General features: G+C 44.5%; 1 protein-coding gene across 1 annotated transcript in view; it reads left to right on the forward strand.

Moving 5' to 3' along the window:
* The window catches only part of fat4 (FAT atypical cadherin 4), a 380,125-nt gene that overhangs the window by 266,284 nt on the left and 93,497 nt on the right, over positions 1–20,344 (forward strand). Inside the window, exons 8-9 of the mRNA XM_067993487.1 lie at positions 5,197–5,377; positions 18,735–18,985. Of these exons, the coding sequence (XP_067849588.1) occupies positions 5,197–5,377; positions 18,735–18,985 (432 nt within the window). The remainder of the gene's footprint in view (positions 1–5,196; positions 5,378–18,734; positions 18,986–20,344) is intronic.

A 20,344-nucleotide genomic window follows, 5' to 3' on the forward strand; every position in this document is an offset into this window, starting at 1 on the left:
CTGTACATTGTTGCCGTTTAAAACCGTTTTATCCAATTCCCTTTTGAAAGTTACTATTGAATCTGCTTCCACCACCCTTTCAGGTAGTGCATTCCAGATCATAACAACTCACTGCATTAAAATAATGTTTCCTCATGTTGCCTCTGGCTCTTTTGCCGATCACCTTAAATCTGGGTCCTCTGGTTACTGACACTTCTGCCACTGGAAACAGTTTCTCCTTATTAACTCTGTCAAAACCATTCATAATTTTGAACACCTCTATCAAATCTCCCCTTAACCTTCTCTGTTCTGAGGAGAACAACCCCAGCTTCTCCAATCTCTCCACATAACCGAAGTCCCTCATCCCTGGCACGATGCTAGTAAATCTCTTCTGCACCCTTTCTCTGACCATGACATCCTTCCTAAAGTGTGGTGCCCAGAATTGAACACAATACCCCAGCTGAGGCCTAACCAGTGTTTTATAAAAGTTTCGCATAACTTCCTTGCTTTTGTGCTGTATGCCTCTATTAATAAAGCCCAGGATCCTATATGTTTTTCTGACAACCTTCTCAACTTGTCCTGCCACCTTCAAAAATTTGTGTATGTGCACCCCCAGGTTTCTCTGTTCCTGCACCCCCTTTAAAATTGAACCATTTCGTTTATATTGCCTCTCCTCATTCTTCCTACCAAAATGCATCACTTCACACTTCTCTGCATTAAATGTCATCTGCCATGTGTCTGTCCATTTCACCAGTGTGTCTATATCCTCCTGAAGTATGTTATTATCCTCCACATTGTTTACTACATTTCCGAGTTTCATGTCATCTGCAGACTTTGAAATTATACCCTCTATATTCAAGTCCAGGTCATTAATATATATCAAAAAGATCAGTGGCCCTAATACTGACCCCTGGGGAACACCACTGTTTACTTCCCTCCAGTCTGAAAAACAACCGTTCACCACTACTCTCTGCTTTCTGTCCCCGGCCAATGTCATATACATGCTGCCACTGTCCCTTTAATCCCATGGGTTTTAATTTTGCTAACAAGTCCATTATGTGGTACTTTGCAAACGCCTTTTGAAAGTCCATATGCACAACATCATCCGCACTACCCTCATCAACCCTCTCCATTACTTCATCAAAGAACTCCTCTTTATCTTTCCTAAAATGGAATATGGGAATACACAAGAGGTTTAAATAAGATGGTCATCAACTTCAGTGGTTAGGTGTTCATGGTAATTTAATGTTTTTTTTATACCCAGCACCAAGAGGGAGGTTGGTTACACATAATCATCATTGTAGTGGATTCACTCGTTGTCAAATGTAATTTTAAGATTTTTGTTGGCCAATATGTCTAGTTTCATTTGACCCCGTGAAGCCTATCCCTCTGTGCATATGCTTACATATGTTATTGTGCTTGTAATTGAGACTGATGACAACCATAATCACTCTCTAACATCGATGAGATTTGGTGCTATGTTGGATAAATGCAAATATGAAGTCCTGTTGGAATTTTTGTTGATTCTAATTTGAGAAACGCTCAAATTATGAGCTGTTATGACACAATTGGCTCAGCCACAGGGAATGTCCAATTATAACATCATTTTTTTAGCACACAGATTGGCGTACTATGACACCATCATATCAGAATCAATAATAGACTAATTATGACACATTGCTGGCTTAGGAAGCACAAAAGACTAAATTGTATAAATAGTAAATTGGCACTAGGTCTACTTGTCAATTTTAATGTTCCTTTTGATAGACAATCTGCTGGAACAAGTTCTATCAGATACGAATAGAAGAAGCAATAATATGTGGACATTTAACATTTTTTTTTGATATTGTTTCAGTGAAGACTTAATGGGGTAGATTTTGGTCTGGGCCCGTTTGCAGGCCCACACTAGGCGCTGCTTGGCCAACGCGCACCCGAACCGAAATGCCCAAAGAAATTGGTCCTCGGGCCTCAGCATTATTCTCGGGGTGAGCTGCCGGCACTGGTCATGCCTCAACAGGCAGCTCACCCAAGCGAAGATATCAATGTCGGGCCACCTGTCTCACCTGCAGCGGCCCTCAGGTGAGTCCCAAGAGGGGGGTGTTGGAGTGAGCTGTGGGGGCGGGGGCAATCGCGACTCCCATGGAGTCGGGGGCGCACTCCTGCTCCTCCGGCTCCACAGGAACATTAAAAATAAATTACACCACTGAGGCCGACAACTTTCTTGATAGGGTCCTTCAACAGCTGTTAAGCCCCTAATTTACATTTTTAAGGAGCCTATCGCCTGTTTTGGGCATCCACCCAGAAGGCTAAAATAGGGGCCGCAAAAATTTAGCAGTGGGACCGACGCCTGCGCAGATTGGGTGCAGGCCGTCCCAGTGCTGAATTGGTATGCGTTGTGCCTGTTTTATGCCCGAAAAACGGGCACAATGCACACACACCCCAATGACTTTCATCGTCTTGCATATTGTGATGTGTAGTGTTCGCGTTAATAACATTAAGTACCACAAATGTTTATACCAATACATCTGTTTCTCAAAGAATTTTTAAAAATTAGAAACGCTCCGATAGTTACGTTGCATAGACAGCTATGGCCCATTGTGACCTCAAGGATCTCTGTACTGCAGATAGTGTATCACATGGCACTAAGACATAGGGTTACCAATGCTCCCAGATTGTCCAGGATTCTCTCGGAATGAAACATGAATCTCCTAGCCACTGTGGCTAACAGGCTGGGAGAAAAGTAGAACTGCAGCCTTTAAAATTCCCCTCACAGCAGACCCCCCCCACCACCCAACATTCTGTTTACTGTTATCACATTTAATTTAAATTAAATTCCACGCCACATGCTTCCAGCAGGAACTGATGTAACGCTATGTAAGTGAGGCCTCTCAAGATCTCTTGGAATAACGGGAGCGGCGAAAGGATTCGAGGCTCGACCGGGCCTACACCCGCTGGTTTTCAAAGGTGTTGTGCTCAATTTCTGTGGCGCCATTTGAACAGAATGCGCTGTGTGGCAGCCGAGGTGTCCCAGCCACTGTTGGTCTGTGGAGGAGCTGCTCTTCCCTGGCTGGAGTTCTGTGGCGTTCCTGCACTTCAACAAGGCCAGGTGCTGGCGGCTGGAGCTGCTAATGTGTCCCAGGTAACCTGTTGCCAGTAACAAATAGGCTATGCTAAGTTGGATTAGGCCTTTGGTTTGGCACATGACTATACTTTACCTGATGTATTACCAGAGTACTCGGGTACAAGAGTGGTATCGGTGAAGCACGTAAATGGGTTGTGTAGCTCTCACGTCAGGATAGGATCTGGTTCGGTTGTGATGTTCCCCACTATTGAATAGTCTGACAACAGTCTAGGCTCCAATATGAATAATGGTCACATGGGTGAGATGCGAGAGTGCTCCTGGCTCCATATTGCAGCAGAAGTCATCTTCCAAGAAAGGAGAAAAAAGAAGAGATTGGTAACTATACTATAGTGGAATGAGTAGTAACAGTGTCATAATATTGGTCTTTATCTGTGGTGATACTTATCTGAAACCTGACCAGACAGCAGTGGGAGAATTCCCTATTTAGTGGTGGTTTGCATCAGTCTCTGTTCAGACATCAATAAACTTGAGTCCAAAGGCAAACAGATGAAGTCTGGTAGACATTCACAACTCTGAGAAACCCAAGTTTGGAATGGGAAGTGTAGCTTTGAACAGGAGAGTGGTCGTTTCCACAGCTGAAGTTGCAGTAGTGTTATTGGAACAATGCCCAGGTTATCTGGTCTCAGAGTGTTTAAGACTGTCACCAGATGCAATGAAAAAACGCGTCCATTCCCTTGGGTGTACATACTCTTGTAATGATCTCTAAACTAAATGAAAGACAGACTGTTGTTCGTTCTACGGAGTTCTGAAAGAATTCCGAGCTGTGCTGAGTGTGTGTATTCAATTAGTCAACTTGAAGACATTGGCCTAGATTTTCCAATTGGCAGTAGCATTTGAGCAGATTTAATATACTTTAGGGCAGGGTTACCACCAGATTGATTTTTCCAGTTACCATTAATGATCAGTGATAACCATTACCGCAAGAGTCATTAAAATCCAATTAAACCAATAGTTCGGTGGAGGGAAATTTGCTCAGTTCCAATTTTCAAACACAAATTTCAGTATTAAGCAGCCAACTTGGACTTGTCCGTAATAGTGCAAGATGGCTATAGATGTGTTTTCAGAAACATATTTCAATGTATCAACTGCACAATTAATAAGCAGTTACCTCTAAATAGCCCCTTAACAGCTACAATCCAGGCCATAGTCACCTATCTGCATTTTAATTCTTTCATTTTTGAAGCAATTAACAGGTGAGAAATTTGTTTACATGCAGCTCCCATAGAAAGGTCCAAAGTATTTTAAGGTAGCACAGTTGGGTATTTTTTCTTTCATTTGCTAATGTTAATGAAAAAATCAGCACAAGTACAAAGTGGGGAAACTTTATACTCAAACTTTATTGCTAGTTTTAGCAAATGGAATAGACCATAATATAAAGTTTAATATGTTATACACAAACATTTTCAATTGAAATTCCTAGAGCTTCAGTGATTGTCGTGATACTGCTTCATATTACACAGAATGTGCTGAGGAAAGATATAAAGGATTGGCAGTGTAGCAGGATTTTTTTTAAAGGAAAGAAGCAAAGAAAAGTAGTTATTAGAGATGAGTTGTTCCAAAGCTGATTCATCTGACCTTAAGGCAAATATTCAATGTAGAGCAAAATCATACATTTCAGTAATTAGCAGGAAAGCAATTTGGAAAGTCCTTCTGTAGCTGACTTATAAATATTTTAGAACTGAAGCAGTGCATATTTCAATAGTTGGAAAATATTTAAGGCATGCGGAGGTTGTGCATTTTCAATTCCTTTCATAGATGTGGTCTGATATTCTTAACATGTGTAGAAGCCATATCATCAAACTTAACAGCAGCGATTTGTTCAACAGCAACTTCATAGAGTTTTGTTTTAGAGGAATAACATTGTTTTAAGTAAAAGCAGCTCCTTTGACTGGTTTCTTCAGACTATTACATTCCATGTTGAAATTGTACAAGACGTCTCAGAAATGGATTTTGATTTTTGCTTCTCTTACTAGGGACCAGGAATGTCTGTAGGAAATGTGATAACATAATTGCAAATGTCTGACTGGTTGTGTTGATGTGTTCTTTCTCTCTCTGTCTCTCCTTTCTCCTTGCAGGATCTCCAGTCCTTACTGGCACAGGCACCATCACCTTAATTGTAGATGACGTCAATGACAATGTTCCAACATTCGCTTCCAAAACTTACCGTGCCATCATACCTGAGGATGCTCCAACAGGAACTGATGTCTTGCTTGTAAACTCCACTGATGCTGATGAAGGTTCGAATGCAGTCATCAGGTAAAGGCATTTCTTGCTATGCATATTTCCTGCTACTTGGTAGCACAGAATGACATTCAATAGTAACTCTTTGATATACCCTGAGTTTTAATATAACACATTGGCCTAGAAAGTGAATCATGCCGCCCCTGTTTTTCAAGCATGAAACTGGTACCTAATGGCATGCACCCATCCCGCGCCTGATGTGCACCACCTGTCATGATAGATCGGGCATCTGTAGCATGTACCCATTTTTGGCGGGATCGAATTTCTAGGCCATCATGTTTACAGCTCTCTCACTAATACAGGGACCCTATAAAACATCCTGTCAATGATACACCTCTTGATACAAATGTATTCTGTATGGCATCGAGCGACAGCTTCTTGTGGAGAGTCTGCTGTATGTCTGTATCGTGCCATGTGAGTGAATTCCCTTGACTGGACAAAAATCCCACTATTAGATTTTCTAATTCCCAATTTAGCCAAACAAAAGTAATGATGATGTTAAGTGGTGGTGACATGTTGTCCAAAGCACCTCTCGACAGGGGTTGATATATTTTTACGGAATGCAGAATTCTCTCCGTTGGTCATAAGCTTCTTCATGCTGTTCAGGGCAATTTCATAAATTAATCTCTTCAATAAAGTTTTCCTGCTTATGTAAATAACGTCCCTTGCAAGAGATTCACTGTAGGTCGATGGAACCAAGGTTCATTTACACTTTGTTTTGTTGCAACATTCCATATCAAAATACTTTGAAACGTTCTTTGTCCTACAGTGCCAATGAGAAAATGTATTGCATAAATGTCAACTATACCTGCAATACCAGTTTCGCTCGTAGGTGGCAATATAAATGGCCGATTTCCATTATAAAACTGTCACTGTGACCGTTAGGGGGTTTTGCAACAGTTGAAACTGTGAATTACAGTTTCTTAATCCTCCTGAACTCCACACCAGTGGAGAGTGGGTGGCTTTGTCGAAAACGTAAAAGTCCAAACCCCCCAAGCCTCTCTGTTCCAAATCTCGGAAGACATTCAGGAAAACATGCAACCAGACTGACATGCAGCTCAAATTCGTAATCCACCCACCCACCCCCACACATCCAATAAACAAAATGGCCCAGAATTTCCTGGATCGACTTATGCAGAAATCACATTGTTACTCATGCACGTTTTTACACCGATCTTGCTAACGGGAACTTATGCCCAAATTTCCTGAGAATAGTATTAGCATACGCCGAAATGTAAAAATCAGCATAAAACCAACGGAAATCAGCATAAACAATCGGGGCCTAAACAAAGCGCGGAACATAAGTCTTTAAGTCCTCTTTAATCTTATTGATGTTATTAGAATTAAAGTTTGAACCCACCAAGCCATCAATTATGTACATTAAGCACAGCAGGGTAGAGTTTCTGCTTTGGGTGCAATCGGTAATTGGACGCAAATTGTGCCAGGTAGGTTACAGTTCAAGTTTCCGCTAAAATGCATTTGCATAAACACGAACATAAAATCTACCATGAAGCAGCGCAATCCAGCAGCTTAATTGAGAGTAATCGTGTTTTTTTTGGTTTGCAATAAAACATACATTCATTGATGTATTTAAGAGTGGTAACCTGCTGCAGTTTCACTATACAGCTGAAAATGGGTTTATCTCAAAAAATAAGCATTTTTATAAGAGTGTCTAGTCCTCCACCTCTGAGTAACCTGATTTTAAATCACTGAAAATGACTTAAAAAATCTATACTGAACCATTTATTACTTAGTTTCATTGGTGTACACTTGTCAGTTCCTTAGTAAATTAAATATTTTCTAATATGTAAAAACGTTTAAAACACGCCCAGCATAAATAGAAATTATTTGATCTTTTGCGCTGGTTTGGCCGGATTGCGCTGATAAAACCAGTGCATATTAACGGAAACTCTAGGCCAGCATGTTTAAGAAAATGCAATTGTGGAATCTTTTCTCTTTTTAATGTAACGGATTCGAATACCATAAAAAGGCATTCAAAGAAATAAAAACAACAGTGCAGATCTCAGTAAGGAGAAAGAAAAAAACACTATAAAAACCAGAAATATTGGGGGTTACATTCGATAACCCCCGAATCCAGGCATGGGGATCGCAGTACACGATAAACCCGTGCCCGGTCGTTGAGATGCAGGCAGCAAGTGAGATTCGTGCTGCCTGCTCATTTATCTGATATGATGTGGCGATGCCGGTGATGGACTGGGGTGGACAAATGTAAGGAATCTTACAACACCAGGTTATAGTCCAACAGTTTTATTTGAAAATCACAAGCTTTCAGAGGCGTCCTATCGAATCAGGCAACGGAACCCTGTGTGAGAACCTCTCTGGATACGTTGAGGGCATCCTGAAACCCATCGTACAGGGAACCCCCAGCTTCTGTCGCGACACTACAGACTTCCTACAAAAACTCAGCACCCACGGACCAGTTGAACCAGGAACACTCCTCAGCACGATGGACATCTCGGCACTCTACACCAGTATCCCCCACGATGACGGCATCGCTGCAACAGCATCAGTACTCAACACCAACAACAGCCAATCTCCAGACGCCATCCGACAACTCATCCACTTCATCCTGGATCACAATGTCTTCGCCTTCGATAACCAGTTCTTTACCCAAACACACGGAACAGCCATGGGGACCAAATTCGCACCCCAATACGCCAACATTTTCATGCACAAGTTCGAGCCAGACTTCTTCACTGCACAGGACCTCCAACCAACGCTATACACCAGATACATCGACGACATTTTCTTCCTTTGGACCCACGGCGAAGAATCACTGAAGAGACTACACGATAACATCAACAAATTCCATTCCACCATCAAACTCACCATGGACTACTCCTCAGAATCGGTTTCTTTCTTGGACACACAAATCTCCATCAAAGACGGGCACCTCAGCACCTCACTCCACCGCAAGCCCACGGACAACCTCACGATGCTCAACTTTTCCAGCTTCCACCCTAACCACGTCAAAGAGGCCATCCTCTATGGACAGGCCCTGCGAATACACAGGATCTGCTCAGACGAGGAGGAACGCGATGGACACCTACAGACGCTGAAAGACGCCCTCGTAAGAACGGGATATGACGCTCGACTTGTCGATCGACAGTTCTGACGGGCCACAGCGAAGAATCGCATAGACCTCCTCAGAAGACAAACAAGGGACACAACCAACAGAGCACCCTTCGTCGTCCAGTACTTCCCCGGAGCGTAGAAACTACGCCATGTTCTCTGCAGCCTTCAACATGTCATCGATGATGACGAACACCTCGCTAAGGCCATCCCCATGCCTCCACTACTCGCCTTCAAACAGCCACCCAACCTCAAACAGACCATCGTTCACAGCAAATTACCCAGCTTTCAGGAGAACAGCACCCACGACACCACACAACCCTGCCACGGCAACCTCTGCAAGACATGCCAGATCATCGACACAGATACCACCATCACACGAGAGGACACCACCCACCAGGTACATGGTTCATACTCCTGTGACTCGGCCAACGTTGTCTACCTCATACGTTGCAGGAAAGGATGCCCCGGAGCATGGTACATTGGCGAGACCATGCAGACACTGCGACAACGGATGAACGGACACCGTGCAACAATCGCCATACAGGAGGGTTCCCTCCCAGTCGGGGAACACTTCAGCAGTCAAGGACATTCAGCCACCGATCTTCGGGTAAGCGTTCTCCAAGGCGGCCTTCGAGACACACGACAACGCAAAATCGTCGAGCAGAAATTGATAGCCAAGTTCTGCACCCATGAGGACGGCCTCAACCGGGATCTTGGGTTCATGTCACGCTACACGTAACCCTACCAGCGAATAAAAGTTATCTGTTTTTAATACAACTGGTCATTCTCTTTCTCTTTCTTTCGGATGTTTCTCTCTCTCTCTCTCTCTCTCTGTCTTTGGGTTCGGACCGTTTGTATATTCAGTAGTCCTGTATGTACTGTCTCTCTGTCTGATTGCCTTGACAACGGGCAGTTGGAAAGATTATCTGTAATCACCAGGCATTGTTCTCTGACTATATATGCGGTAACCTTCAAGGAATCCCACACTCACCTGACGAAGGAGAAAGCCTCCGAAAGCTTGTGATTTTCAAATAAAACTGTTGGACTATAACCTGGTGTTGTCAGATTCCTTACATTTATCTGATATCTGCAAGCAGCCAGGCCTCACTGCGCTGTTGAGTGGCTGCTCACCAGCAGGTGGGCCCCGATATCGTGCGAGTAGTTAGCATCACGTAAAGGCAGCCTGCATCTATTATTTGCAAAATATAAGATACGGGTCCGCACTGAATCTGAACAGAAATCAGACATCGAACACGTAAAATACAGATGCAGGTCTTGTCCCTATGTTTACACAGTGATGAGTTATGTCAATACGTTGAATAAAGGTTGCGCACCACTAAATCCAACATCCTCCAATCAGTATGCCAGACCTCACCAATCTGCCGATCTGAGTTGGTACCAGGCCTGAGAGAGAGCGTGCACCAAGGTTCTCTGATGATGCACTAGAGGCCTTGTTGCAAGAGGTGGACAGAGGAGGGGCATCCTATGTCCGCAAGAGGGCAAGAGGCCCTCCAGATATATGCTCGAGAGGCAGTGGGAGGCAGTAGGGGACGAAGTCAATGCCAGGCGCATAGCACCACGAACATGGATATAGTGCAGGGAGAAGTTCAGTGCTTTGACACAGTGGTCAAGGTGAGTGAGGTCAACTATCAAGTGGCGTCTCCTACCAACTGCACCACTAGCCGCATCCACTGTTCCATGCACCAAACCCCACCCCCCACCATCACCCACATACCAACAAACTCTTTCAATCAGTACTCAACTCTTCCAGTCAGATGCTTCCTCTCACCCTCACACATTACCACTGTTGCAATCCGCACACACACAACTCACAGATCACACACACTAGCAGCTATTCAAACATGACAGGCACATCAACCAAATATCCTGCAAGACACTCACTGACAGACGTCCTGCTTTCTCTCAGGAGAAGGTGGCGCATAACAGGAAGCTGTAAGTGGCAGTGGCTCCATGGAACATGAACCTGCTGTCCTCTCTCAGGATAACAGCATTTCTGTCCCACTCCTGCCGCTCTGCCAGTGCCCTTGCTGTTGCCTGTCAGCTAGCCAGCACACTCCCTGTAGGGTATTGAAATTTTATTATAGGAATGTAGGAAGGTAGGAACAGGAGTGGGCCATTTAGCCCCTCGAGCCTTTTCCGTCATTCAATGAGATCATGGTTGATCTGTGACCTAACTCCATATACCCGCCTTAGCCTCATATCCCTTAATACCTTTGGTTAACAAAATCTATAAATCTCAGATTTCAAATTAACAATTGAGCTATCATCAACTGTCGTTTGCAGAAACGTGTTCCAAACTTCTACCACCTTTTGCATGTAGAAGTATTTCGTAACTGGAGCTCCAGTTTATCAATGAGTGAAATCTTTGGGCCTGCGATGCTGTCTGCTGGCCGCTCGGAGAGCCAATACCCACCACTGAGAAGAGAAATATAGCCTGGAAATGTGAATGTAACGATCACTACACCCACTCCATGCACACACACTGAGAGTAAAACCAGAGTGGGGGGATGGTTAATATCATGTTACAACCTCGCACCCAACTGGGAGTGAATGGCAAGACATGTGGGGGGATAGCTCAGACCCCTCCTCTCCTGGCACCAAGGATCCTTTGGGGTGTTACAGCATAGCTTAGTACAACCCCCCCCTCACCCTCCGAGTGCAGTTTCAGACCCTAGAGGAGGGAAGGGTTGGCTTAACGCAATTGTTCCCCATCTGAGAATAAACTGGAGCAGGAGTGGAGTGAAGGACAGTTCACCCATTCTTCTCTCCCCCTGCCACACTCAAGATGAAAATATGGGTTGCTTTTCCCTGCTGAGCTAGTTTCCCTGGCATTCCAACCCCCATGCCCTCTCTCTCTTCCTCACCTCCCATCCTCCTCCTTTGCCTCATCCTCTCTCTCTTGTACTCTCTCCTCACCCCTTACTCTCCCCTCCCCTCCCCCACACCCCTCTTTTCCCCTCCTCATCCCCTTGCTCTTTCACTTCCCCTTCCCTTCCTCACTGTCTTCCCATCTCCCTTTTCCCCTCTCCAATGCCTGGTTTCAGTTAATCCCCCCACCCTCTAACCCTGCTTGACCTGCATATTCTTTTGATTTTGGCTCCCTCTGTGCAACATCGCATGAGATCAACGAGTTAGAAAAGAGTAACCATAAGGACTAAATGACAGAGTAGGTTTCAACATGCATGCCATCTTTTGGAGATGGATTAGAATCCAGCTCAGAACAATGGGATAAAAGTTTCACTCTGTCCAGTAGCTTGGAGAGTCTCAAGTGAAATGAGTTTAAGCTGTCACAACCAAGTTTATGATGGACACAAGCCACATCACAACAAAACTGCACTTAATTTGGCAATAATTGGCAGAGTGAGAAGCATTGTAGAAAGGGGTACATTAAAATTGAGCAGTACTGAGCAATTATGAGGTGATCTATTTGCTTTTCTAATCCTAGCAATTTTTAGGTGCAAGGATTACAGAGTCGTTAGCAGGAGTATAACATTAAGAATTGGCAGGACTATGACATTTGTTTCCTGCATTGTTAAGGCATATACAGAACCGATAAGATATCCTTGAAGCCTGGTTAAATTAAATGCTCTTAAGTATGATATAACTGCTTGGCAGAAACTTGCCCCTAGAAGAAGGACGCCACTAAACTTGCTGGAAGCTAGATTAGGAAATAGCTACATGAATCTTGTCATCCCAGAAGCAGAGGTGTTACTATCATTTTCTAAACATTCCTTCAGTGTATTATGAATGTGGTGGGTTAGAGGGGAGGTGATTAACTCCCAGGATGAATTTAGATGCCAGGGAGATTGTGTCAAATTTGGTTATATACCCATCGTTTGGTTCTCATAGTGCATCTGGTTTAGCTCAATTCAAGGGTCTGCTTAAGGTAAAAGGAGGCAACTGGAATGCTGTGATGGGCCATTGTAATTCTTCAATGTGGACAAAACATCATTGTCCTGGAACAGTGGTGAGGTGGTGGATTGACAAAGGCATGGGAGATGGGCCTGTTTGATCTATGGAGGCTACTGCATTTGACGGATGTTGAGAATTTCTTTTCTGTTATGTAGAATTCAAGAAACAATCTGATATTTTCATCTGTCAGACTTGTGCCAGGTTTTTTTTTGCTAATTTTATCTCTCCTTCCCCCCTTTCATCCCTCTTAAAAAAAGGCATTGACTGCTTTCTAGGTTATGGTTCCATTGGTCCAAGGCACCCCCTGATAACTCACATTAGTGATTATTCTTCATTTACAAGCCTTCATATGTCAGCAGCTATTCATCCATGAGTCCAGTCTTGTCCAATCACATGCATACTTCCAATTGTTAGGAATGGGAACAATGGCCCATTCTCCTCTCCCCAACCCAAAGATTGTAGTGCCTCTATAGCTGCACAGATGAGATCAGCTAGCTCAACATAGATCCATTGTAGAATTTGTGTGTTTGCATGGTTCAGCTATGCACTGGACAAACTCACTGGGGGAGAAATTCAACTCACGGCATCCACTTTTCTGATGTAAATTCGGCGTAAAACCTCCAAATTTTGTGTTGCAATCTGCTGCGCTCAAACTCTGCTGGAGTACACTGGATGCCATATTGGCTCAGGTGACTTTTAGTCATCCAGGGTACCTGCCTGAAACAGGCATTATGCTCCTTGAATATGCAAATATTTAAATAATGCAAAATTATTTGTACAAATGGCTGCGCCTCGTTGTACCAGACATTGAGTGGCCTAAACATCAATCCTTGAAGGCTGGAGGGTGCTTAAAAAATGGCCCAAGAAATTTTCAGTTTTTATTTTTATGAGCCCAGGAGAAGCAGGAGTACTCCTCCTAGGCCCACTAAGAAAACCTCCAGCCCACTACCGGTCCGGTCGAGACCCCCCCCACCGTCATCGTTTCCCTCCTCCACTCCCAAACTGCCCTCCCTGGCCGATGAGCTGCAGTGGGGCGCCCATTTGACGTCCGCAGCTCGCCGGCCACATTTAAATAAGGTCCAGTACTGAATTTGGCTTTGGCCTTAGGCCGGCACGAAGCGGCAAGCAGAATCACCGCTCCACCGATTTTATGCCCATTTCGGGCGCAAGTTGAATTTCTCAGTAAGAATCATTAGGGGAGTTTATAGAAAGCAAATTTATTTTAATACCCCCATTAATATGATTAGCATTTCAGACAGCAACCTGTCGCCTCAACTATTTGTCTTTCCACTCAAATTGAAGTCTTTGCATTAGAAACTTAATAAACCTCCAACAAGTTGCTAATTTAATTACAGATATGAAAAGAAACTGCAGTTACTGAAAATTTGAAATTACAACAAAAAATTCTGGAATTGGACAGGAGTTCTATCAACATCTAAAACCAGTTTTTTTTCAGATACTAAGGGACTTGCTGTGTATTTCTAGCAGTTTCTGTTTTTCTTAATAATGTCATTAATTATATGCAGGATGAGCTAGATGGCTTTTGAATAATATTTATGAAGCTGCAGCAGTGGGCTTTTATTTGTGGTTGAGGATTTAAGAGAAAAGGAGTAGAAGTGAGAGCTCTCAGGCATGTTATTAGAAGATTGGAGATGAGGAGTGGGATTCTCCTTTGTGATCTTGCCAAAGGGTAGAGAATGATGGAAAATGTGGCTGATTATGCCTGCTGCTGCCTCAGAATTTAATAACCGGAACTTATTGCCCCTGCCAGGATTGCCATGGCCGCTCGCAAATGGTGGCAGGGTGCGGTGCCGGGTCCCTGTTGGATTTCCCTCATTTCCCACAACAGTTACCACAGCTTCCTGGGTCCACCATGGGGAAGGTGGCAGTAGGCAGTATCAACCCTAAGGCCCCCGCTTTGTATTCGCCTCCGATCGGGTTCCCACTTACGTTGGGTAGGCCTCGCTCACTGCCAAGCCTTCAAGAGACACCGATCTTCCCATCTTCGTGGCCCTACTGCCTCTTTAAGTGCCCAGTCACCTCTTGTGGTGCTGCAATGGTGGTCCTACAGCAGCACTACCAGGATTTTGTGACTGGTGGCAAGAGTCCCACCGGGAGCTCGCCATGAATTCAGGATGAGCCCCAACTTAGTTTCCTACCTGAACACTGCCACTGGGAGGGTAATGCCATGATCTGAACACATTCTGCATGCTGTCTACATCAATAGCATTACTTTACGAGCATAGTAGCCATGCAGGGCAACTTTTTAATTTGATACAGAAGCAAAAGCTGAGACCACTGACCTGCCTCTATGCCATTAGTGTGGCTCAGTGGTAACACGCTTGTCCCTGAGTCAGACGGTTGTGGGTTCAAGTCTTACAGTGAGCACAAAATCTTGGTTGACACTCTAGTGCAATACTGAGGAAGTACCGGCACAGGCTAGATGGGCCAAATGGCCTCCGTTTATGATGTAACCATTCTATTGGAGATGCCGTCTTTCAGATGAGATGTTAAACCGAGGCCCTGTCTGCCCTTTCAGGTAGGTGTAAAAGATCCATGGCACTATTTCGAGGAAGAGTAGGGGAATTCTCCCCAAAGTCCTGGCCAATATTTATTCCTCAACCAACATCACTAAAACAGATTTTCTGATCATTATCACGTTCCTGTTTGTGGGAGCTTGCTGTGCACAAATTGGCTGCCGCGTTTCCTACATTACAATAGTGACTACACTTTGAAAGTACTCAATTGGCTGTAAAGCACCTTGGGCCTCCATAAGGTCATGAAAGGCACTGTATAAATTCAAGTCTTTCTTTTTTAATGAGTAGAAAATAATTCAGATTAATCTGGGCCTATTGAATGTACATTTTTGTCCATTTGTAGGAAGGTTCAAATATAAAAATGTGATTCCTTGATGGAGGACTCGAACAGTATTTTCAAGGACTTAAACTTGCTTATGTGTAAGTCCAAGTGGCCATTATTCAGCAAGGTGAATGCTTCGGTTAACTCATAATTAAAGGCAGGAACAAAGTAAAAAAAAATAGCATTTAACTGAATTTAATGCAAGGGGTTTTGAAAATTCACATTCTACTTTATAATAATAATCAGGTGCAGTCTCTATAATTTTACAGAAGTTTCACCAGAATCATGCTTCAAAATTCCTGGCATTGATTTCAGTAAAATGTTATTTTTTTCAACTTTGGTCATGCCTTTAATTAAGGGGTAACTGAAACACACACCTTGTTGCTCAAATCAAAGCACTTCTAATTGATTGCCTGCATTCAACCTTGCTGCCATGGAGTCTAACATTAGCCATACTGTTTTCACATGCATATTTAGTTATTTGCTTTAAATCAGTAAAGCACATGCACCCAAACCTGCCTACTTTGTTAGGAAATGATGTGCAGAGTTTTCATGACCGATTAAAGACACACTTGGCTCTGAGTCACAGTTTTGGAATCAATGGGCCCGATGTTAGCAGGGCTGCGTGTTTTCGGCGGGGGGGGGCACGCGCCCGGTGAAATCAGTCAGCTCCCCGCGCGATCGTAGCCTAATTGGATCCACTTACCTGGTCTTCCGGGTTCCCCACTGCTGATCTGCGCGTCGGGCGGGCTACACATGCGCAGTAAGATCTGTCAGCTGGAGGAGCTCTATTTAAAGGGGCAGTCCTCCACTGACAGATGCTGCAACAAACAGAAAAAATTACAGCATGGAGCAGCCCAGGGGGAAGGCTGCTCCCAGTTTAATGATGCCTCACTCCAGGTACCAATAGATGGGGTGAGGAGGAGGAGGAGGACAGAGATCTCCCCCCCCCGGCGGGCGGGAGGAAGCGGCCTGCCTCTGCCACCAGGAAGGCCTGGCTCGAGGTGGCAGAGGAGGTCACCAGCACCACCAACATATCGCCCACCTGCATACAGTGCAGGAGGCGCTCCAATGACCTCAGTAGGTCAGCCAAAGTGAGTACACTTACTCATTCCCCTACACTCCATCTGCCACATCACCGCCCCCACCCCACATCTCCTTCAGCACTGCCAACACTACTCTGTCACATCACCCCTCATACCCACTCAAACCTCATCCTCATCTTACCTGCACCTACCCACCTCGCCAGTACTCATCCCGCCACTACCACTCAACCCAATCCTCATACAATCTCATGGCTCTATCTCATACTCACCCTCTCGTGCATCTCTTTCACGGCCAGCCTCACACAACCTGCCACTACCTGTGCTGCAGCCACAGGGCATGCATCACATATGTGCAGTAAGCAGTGTAAGGCAAAAGTGTCGTGAGCATGAAGGGGATGCACAAGGGTGTTTGAGGGTTTGTCATGGTTGTTACTTATATTGAATTTCTGACCAACTCACATTACATATATTGGCACCACTACTGCCATGTCTTTGCGAATCTTGTCTGGTTTGTGCAATAATGACCTCTCCTGAGGATCACTATGAAGACCCACAACTGATGCCACCCATTGTGTCACTGCAGAGTGGGTGTAGGTGTATTTGCAGGGCTCTTTTGCGCAGACGACTGAGAGACGTCGGCGATGTCCCCGGTGGCACCCTGGAAGGATGCGGAGGAGAAGTTGTTGAGGGCAGTGGTGACTTTGACAACGACAGGTAAGAAGATGATGCTCGGGCCAGCCAGGAGCAGCTCGGCATGAAGGAGGTTGCAGATGTCCACGACTACATGTCGAATGACACTGAGCCTCCGTGTGCACTGCTGCTCAGAGAGGTCCAGGAAGCTGAGCCTTGGTCTGTGGACCCTGTGGCGAGGGTACTGCCCACTGCGACGCATCTCTCTCTGCGGTAGCCCTCCCTCCTGCTGTACAGGTGGATGTGTCACAGCACTGTGTTGTGGAGCTCCACATGTCAGAGGTGGATGGCGAGGCTGGTGATGCTGTTCGCCGTCCAAGGAGGTCATGACTGCAGCTGCGGTGGCCCCCATCCCGAAGATGTACATCTGAGGGTGTCCGCGAGGTAGGTACATGTCTCTGGACCCCGGGGTAAGTGTGCAAGTTGGTGACTTTGATTGTCAGGAGGAGGGTGGTGGAGGCCAAACTTTGTCCCAAGTGACAGAGTGGCCTCCTGCAATGAGTGAGGGTCTCCCCCCCCCACACCTGTCAAATGGACCTTTGCAGCTGCCACAGGCTGACAGCTGCAACAGGTCCATTTGAACTGGGGGAAACACTCCCAGTTTGCTCTAAAATCCCACCCCTCCGCACATAATCCCTTATCAGGTCAGTTAATGACCTGAACAAGCCAAATAAATACCTTCAAGTGGCATCCCGCTGGCTTTAATTGCCTGCGGGATTCCCACCAGCGGGGGCTGCGCGCGCACGCCGGCGCGTCATCGGGGAACCCGGAAGTGCGCGGGTTCAAGGTGGGCTCCGGTCCCGCTCAGAGATTTCCCGATTTTCGGGGGCCCCCGCCAGGAACGCACCCGCTGGCGGGTGTTAAAATGTTGCCCAATGTGTTATGTTATTTAATATCTGGAGATTTATATATTATTGGACTTTGGTGGGGAGGGGAGAAGGGTGGCTGGTGTCAGTACAGGTTAGACTAATCCTTCAATGAGGTGTCTAAAAATCAGCTGATCTGCTGTAAATGTTAAAGTAGTCAGAGACTATTATCCTGTGTACTTAACCAAACCAAACACACGTGCGTACTCAATACATAGCAGGAGTAGATGGTTATAAGATCCAACATGCATGGAGAAGTCTCCCCGATGATTCGGTGAGGAAATACGGTCCTGAGCTATACAGTGCAGGAAGATTCCCAGTTTGGTTTCTGGCCTGGGCTGAATTAGCAGAGCCAGGGCAGCAATTGGCCTGGCTACAACCGGCCAGGGTTAGGGAAGAGAGAACCTCATTTTTGATCCAGTGACCCCTGCTGGACGGGTTTTGTGTGAACACTGGGTAAACAGTAGTGGAATATCCTTGCTTGTACTCACTAGGCTTTTGCATGAAGAACTGCCATTTGGATGAGTTACAAGAAGAACCTGCACCAGTTAGTTAAGTTTTATTCTGGCATGGCAAGATGTTCAAGAGAGAGGGGGAGAAAAAAGGAACATTGATAGAAATGTAGTCATTTATAATAGCACAAAAAAGGCAACTATCACATATCAAATGATTCCATCTGACATTTTAGCTTTGAGAATAAGGATTCTTGATAGCAGCTAGAGTGATATTTATACTAATAAAAAGTGTTTTTTAAAAAAAGACTGTACAATGAACCGTTAATTTGATCTTGACATTGCTTTCTTCATAAGTTCACTTTGCTGAGGCTGATAAGTGTGAATTAATCCAAATGCACTAATTTCATTTTTTCCCTTCCCCTAACAGCTACAGCCTGCTTGGTGGTAACTCCCAGTTTTCCATTAATCCATCTACCGGACAAATTATCACAAGTGCTCTGCTGGACAGAGAGAGCAAAGAAATGTACAGTCTTGTAGTGGTAGCTACTGATGGAGGCATACCTCAAGCCACCTCCAGTTCAGCCACCGTGTTTCTAACTGTTTCAGACATCAATGACAACCCTCCCAGGTTTCGTCATTTCCCTTATGTTACTCACATCCCAGCACCCACAAGTGCAGGTAAGCAACTTTATCGAAACCAGAGTCTGCAGTATTTCCTAAGGCAATGTCTAAAAACTGGAATTTTACCTATATATTCTTCCAGTGTTTTGAATGATTCACTCCCTAAGAGTAATGTGCATAGGACCTGTTTCTAAAACAATCCCAGGTCAAAAATTACCCTCTCCTTTCAGAATGTCATAGATTCATATACATTTGCACACTAGAAGGAGGCAATTTAGCCCATCTGCTTCTTTACAAGAGCAATTGGAAAACAAATACAGTTTTCTCGACACTAATAATAAAACACAGTTGAAATAGAATGTTGTAAAATATTGAAATATTTCCTGGGAGTGGTGAACAAATGGCGCCCGCCGTTTGTTAGACTTGCACTTGCCCATCGACTTTACATGGGCTTTTGCACAGTATGTTCCTCTCATCGGACGCTCAATCCAACGCGGCACCCGCTGCAGGGCATCTGGGACTTGTGTGAACAGGGCAAGCAACTGTGTATCCCCTCAACCAATCAGATTGAAGCATGTTAATAAGAGACTGAACCAGGAAGTGTAAGTTAGAATAGAGAATTCAATGTCAAATCAGGTACAGAAAGCGAAATAAAGAGCAGGTAAGAAATACTGAATTAAGAGACAGAGATAAAAGAGACAGAAAGAAAAAGTAAAAAAATATATATTATTTAAATGTCCAACAATAATTAAAATCTGAAGGAATAAGACTCCTCACTTGTAAAAGTTAATTTTCAGTGCCAGAGAGGTTGTTTGGCAGTTGTTAAGAGTTACCACGCAGTCAAAAATATGCTTAGACTTGAAATGACTTGATGTACTTTTTTTGGCAAGATCAGTTCGTATCCATCAGGTCAGTGCAGGAACTTCACGCCGTTCCATTCATTTGAATGGGGAACCAGCCGGCGAGCTGTCGTTCTCTCGGAGCTTACAGAGGAGCAACTTCTGGATTTCCGCGTTTGACTGCGTATGTGTGATCGTGGAGCTTACTGTCTGATTTGCAGAGAAATGACAGTGAGCCCAGTTCGCCTCGCTGTTACTTTCACAGCAAAATATGGCCCAATGTCTGTATTGGTTTTACAGTATGATCCATATTGATTTAATAAATTGCTAGCCAGTTCCAATGTTTTGTTGCATTGCCAGCCTATATCTTAGCAATCTTTTAATGAATTTATTGAATCAATAACATAACTGGAGGAATAACATGAGTGCTCGAAGAAAATACTTAATTTAAAATCTGTTTAATTAAATCAGCTTTCTCAGTTGTTGTGCCTTGTCCACACCATCAGAAGCATGGTGGTGAATAAATAGCATAAGATTGAACTTTTGCCTGCCATCAAAACTGAATGAAAACTGAAAA

Source organism: Heptranchias perlo, chromosome 1 (genome assembly GCF_035084215.1).
Source record: "Heptranchias perlo isolate sHepPer1 chromosome 1, sHepPer1.hap1, whole genome shotgun sequence".
Lineage (NCBI taxonomy): Eukaryota > Metazoa > Chordata > Chondrichthyes > Hexanchiformes > Hexanchidae > Heptranchias > Heptranchias perlo.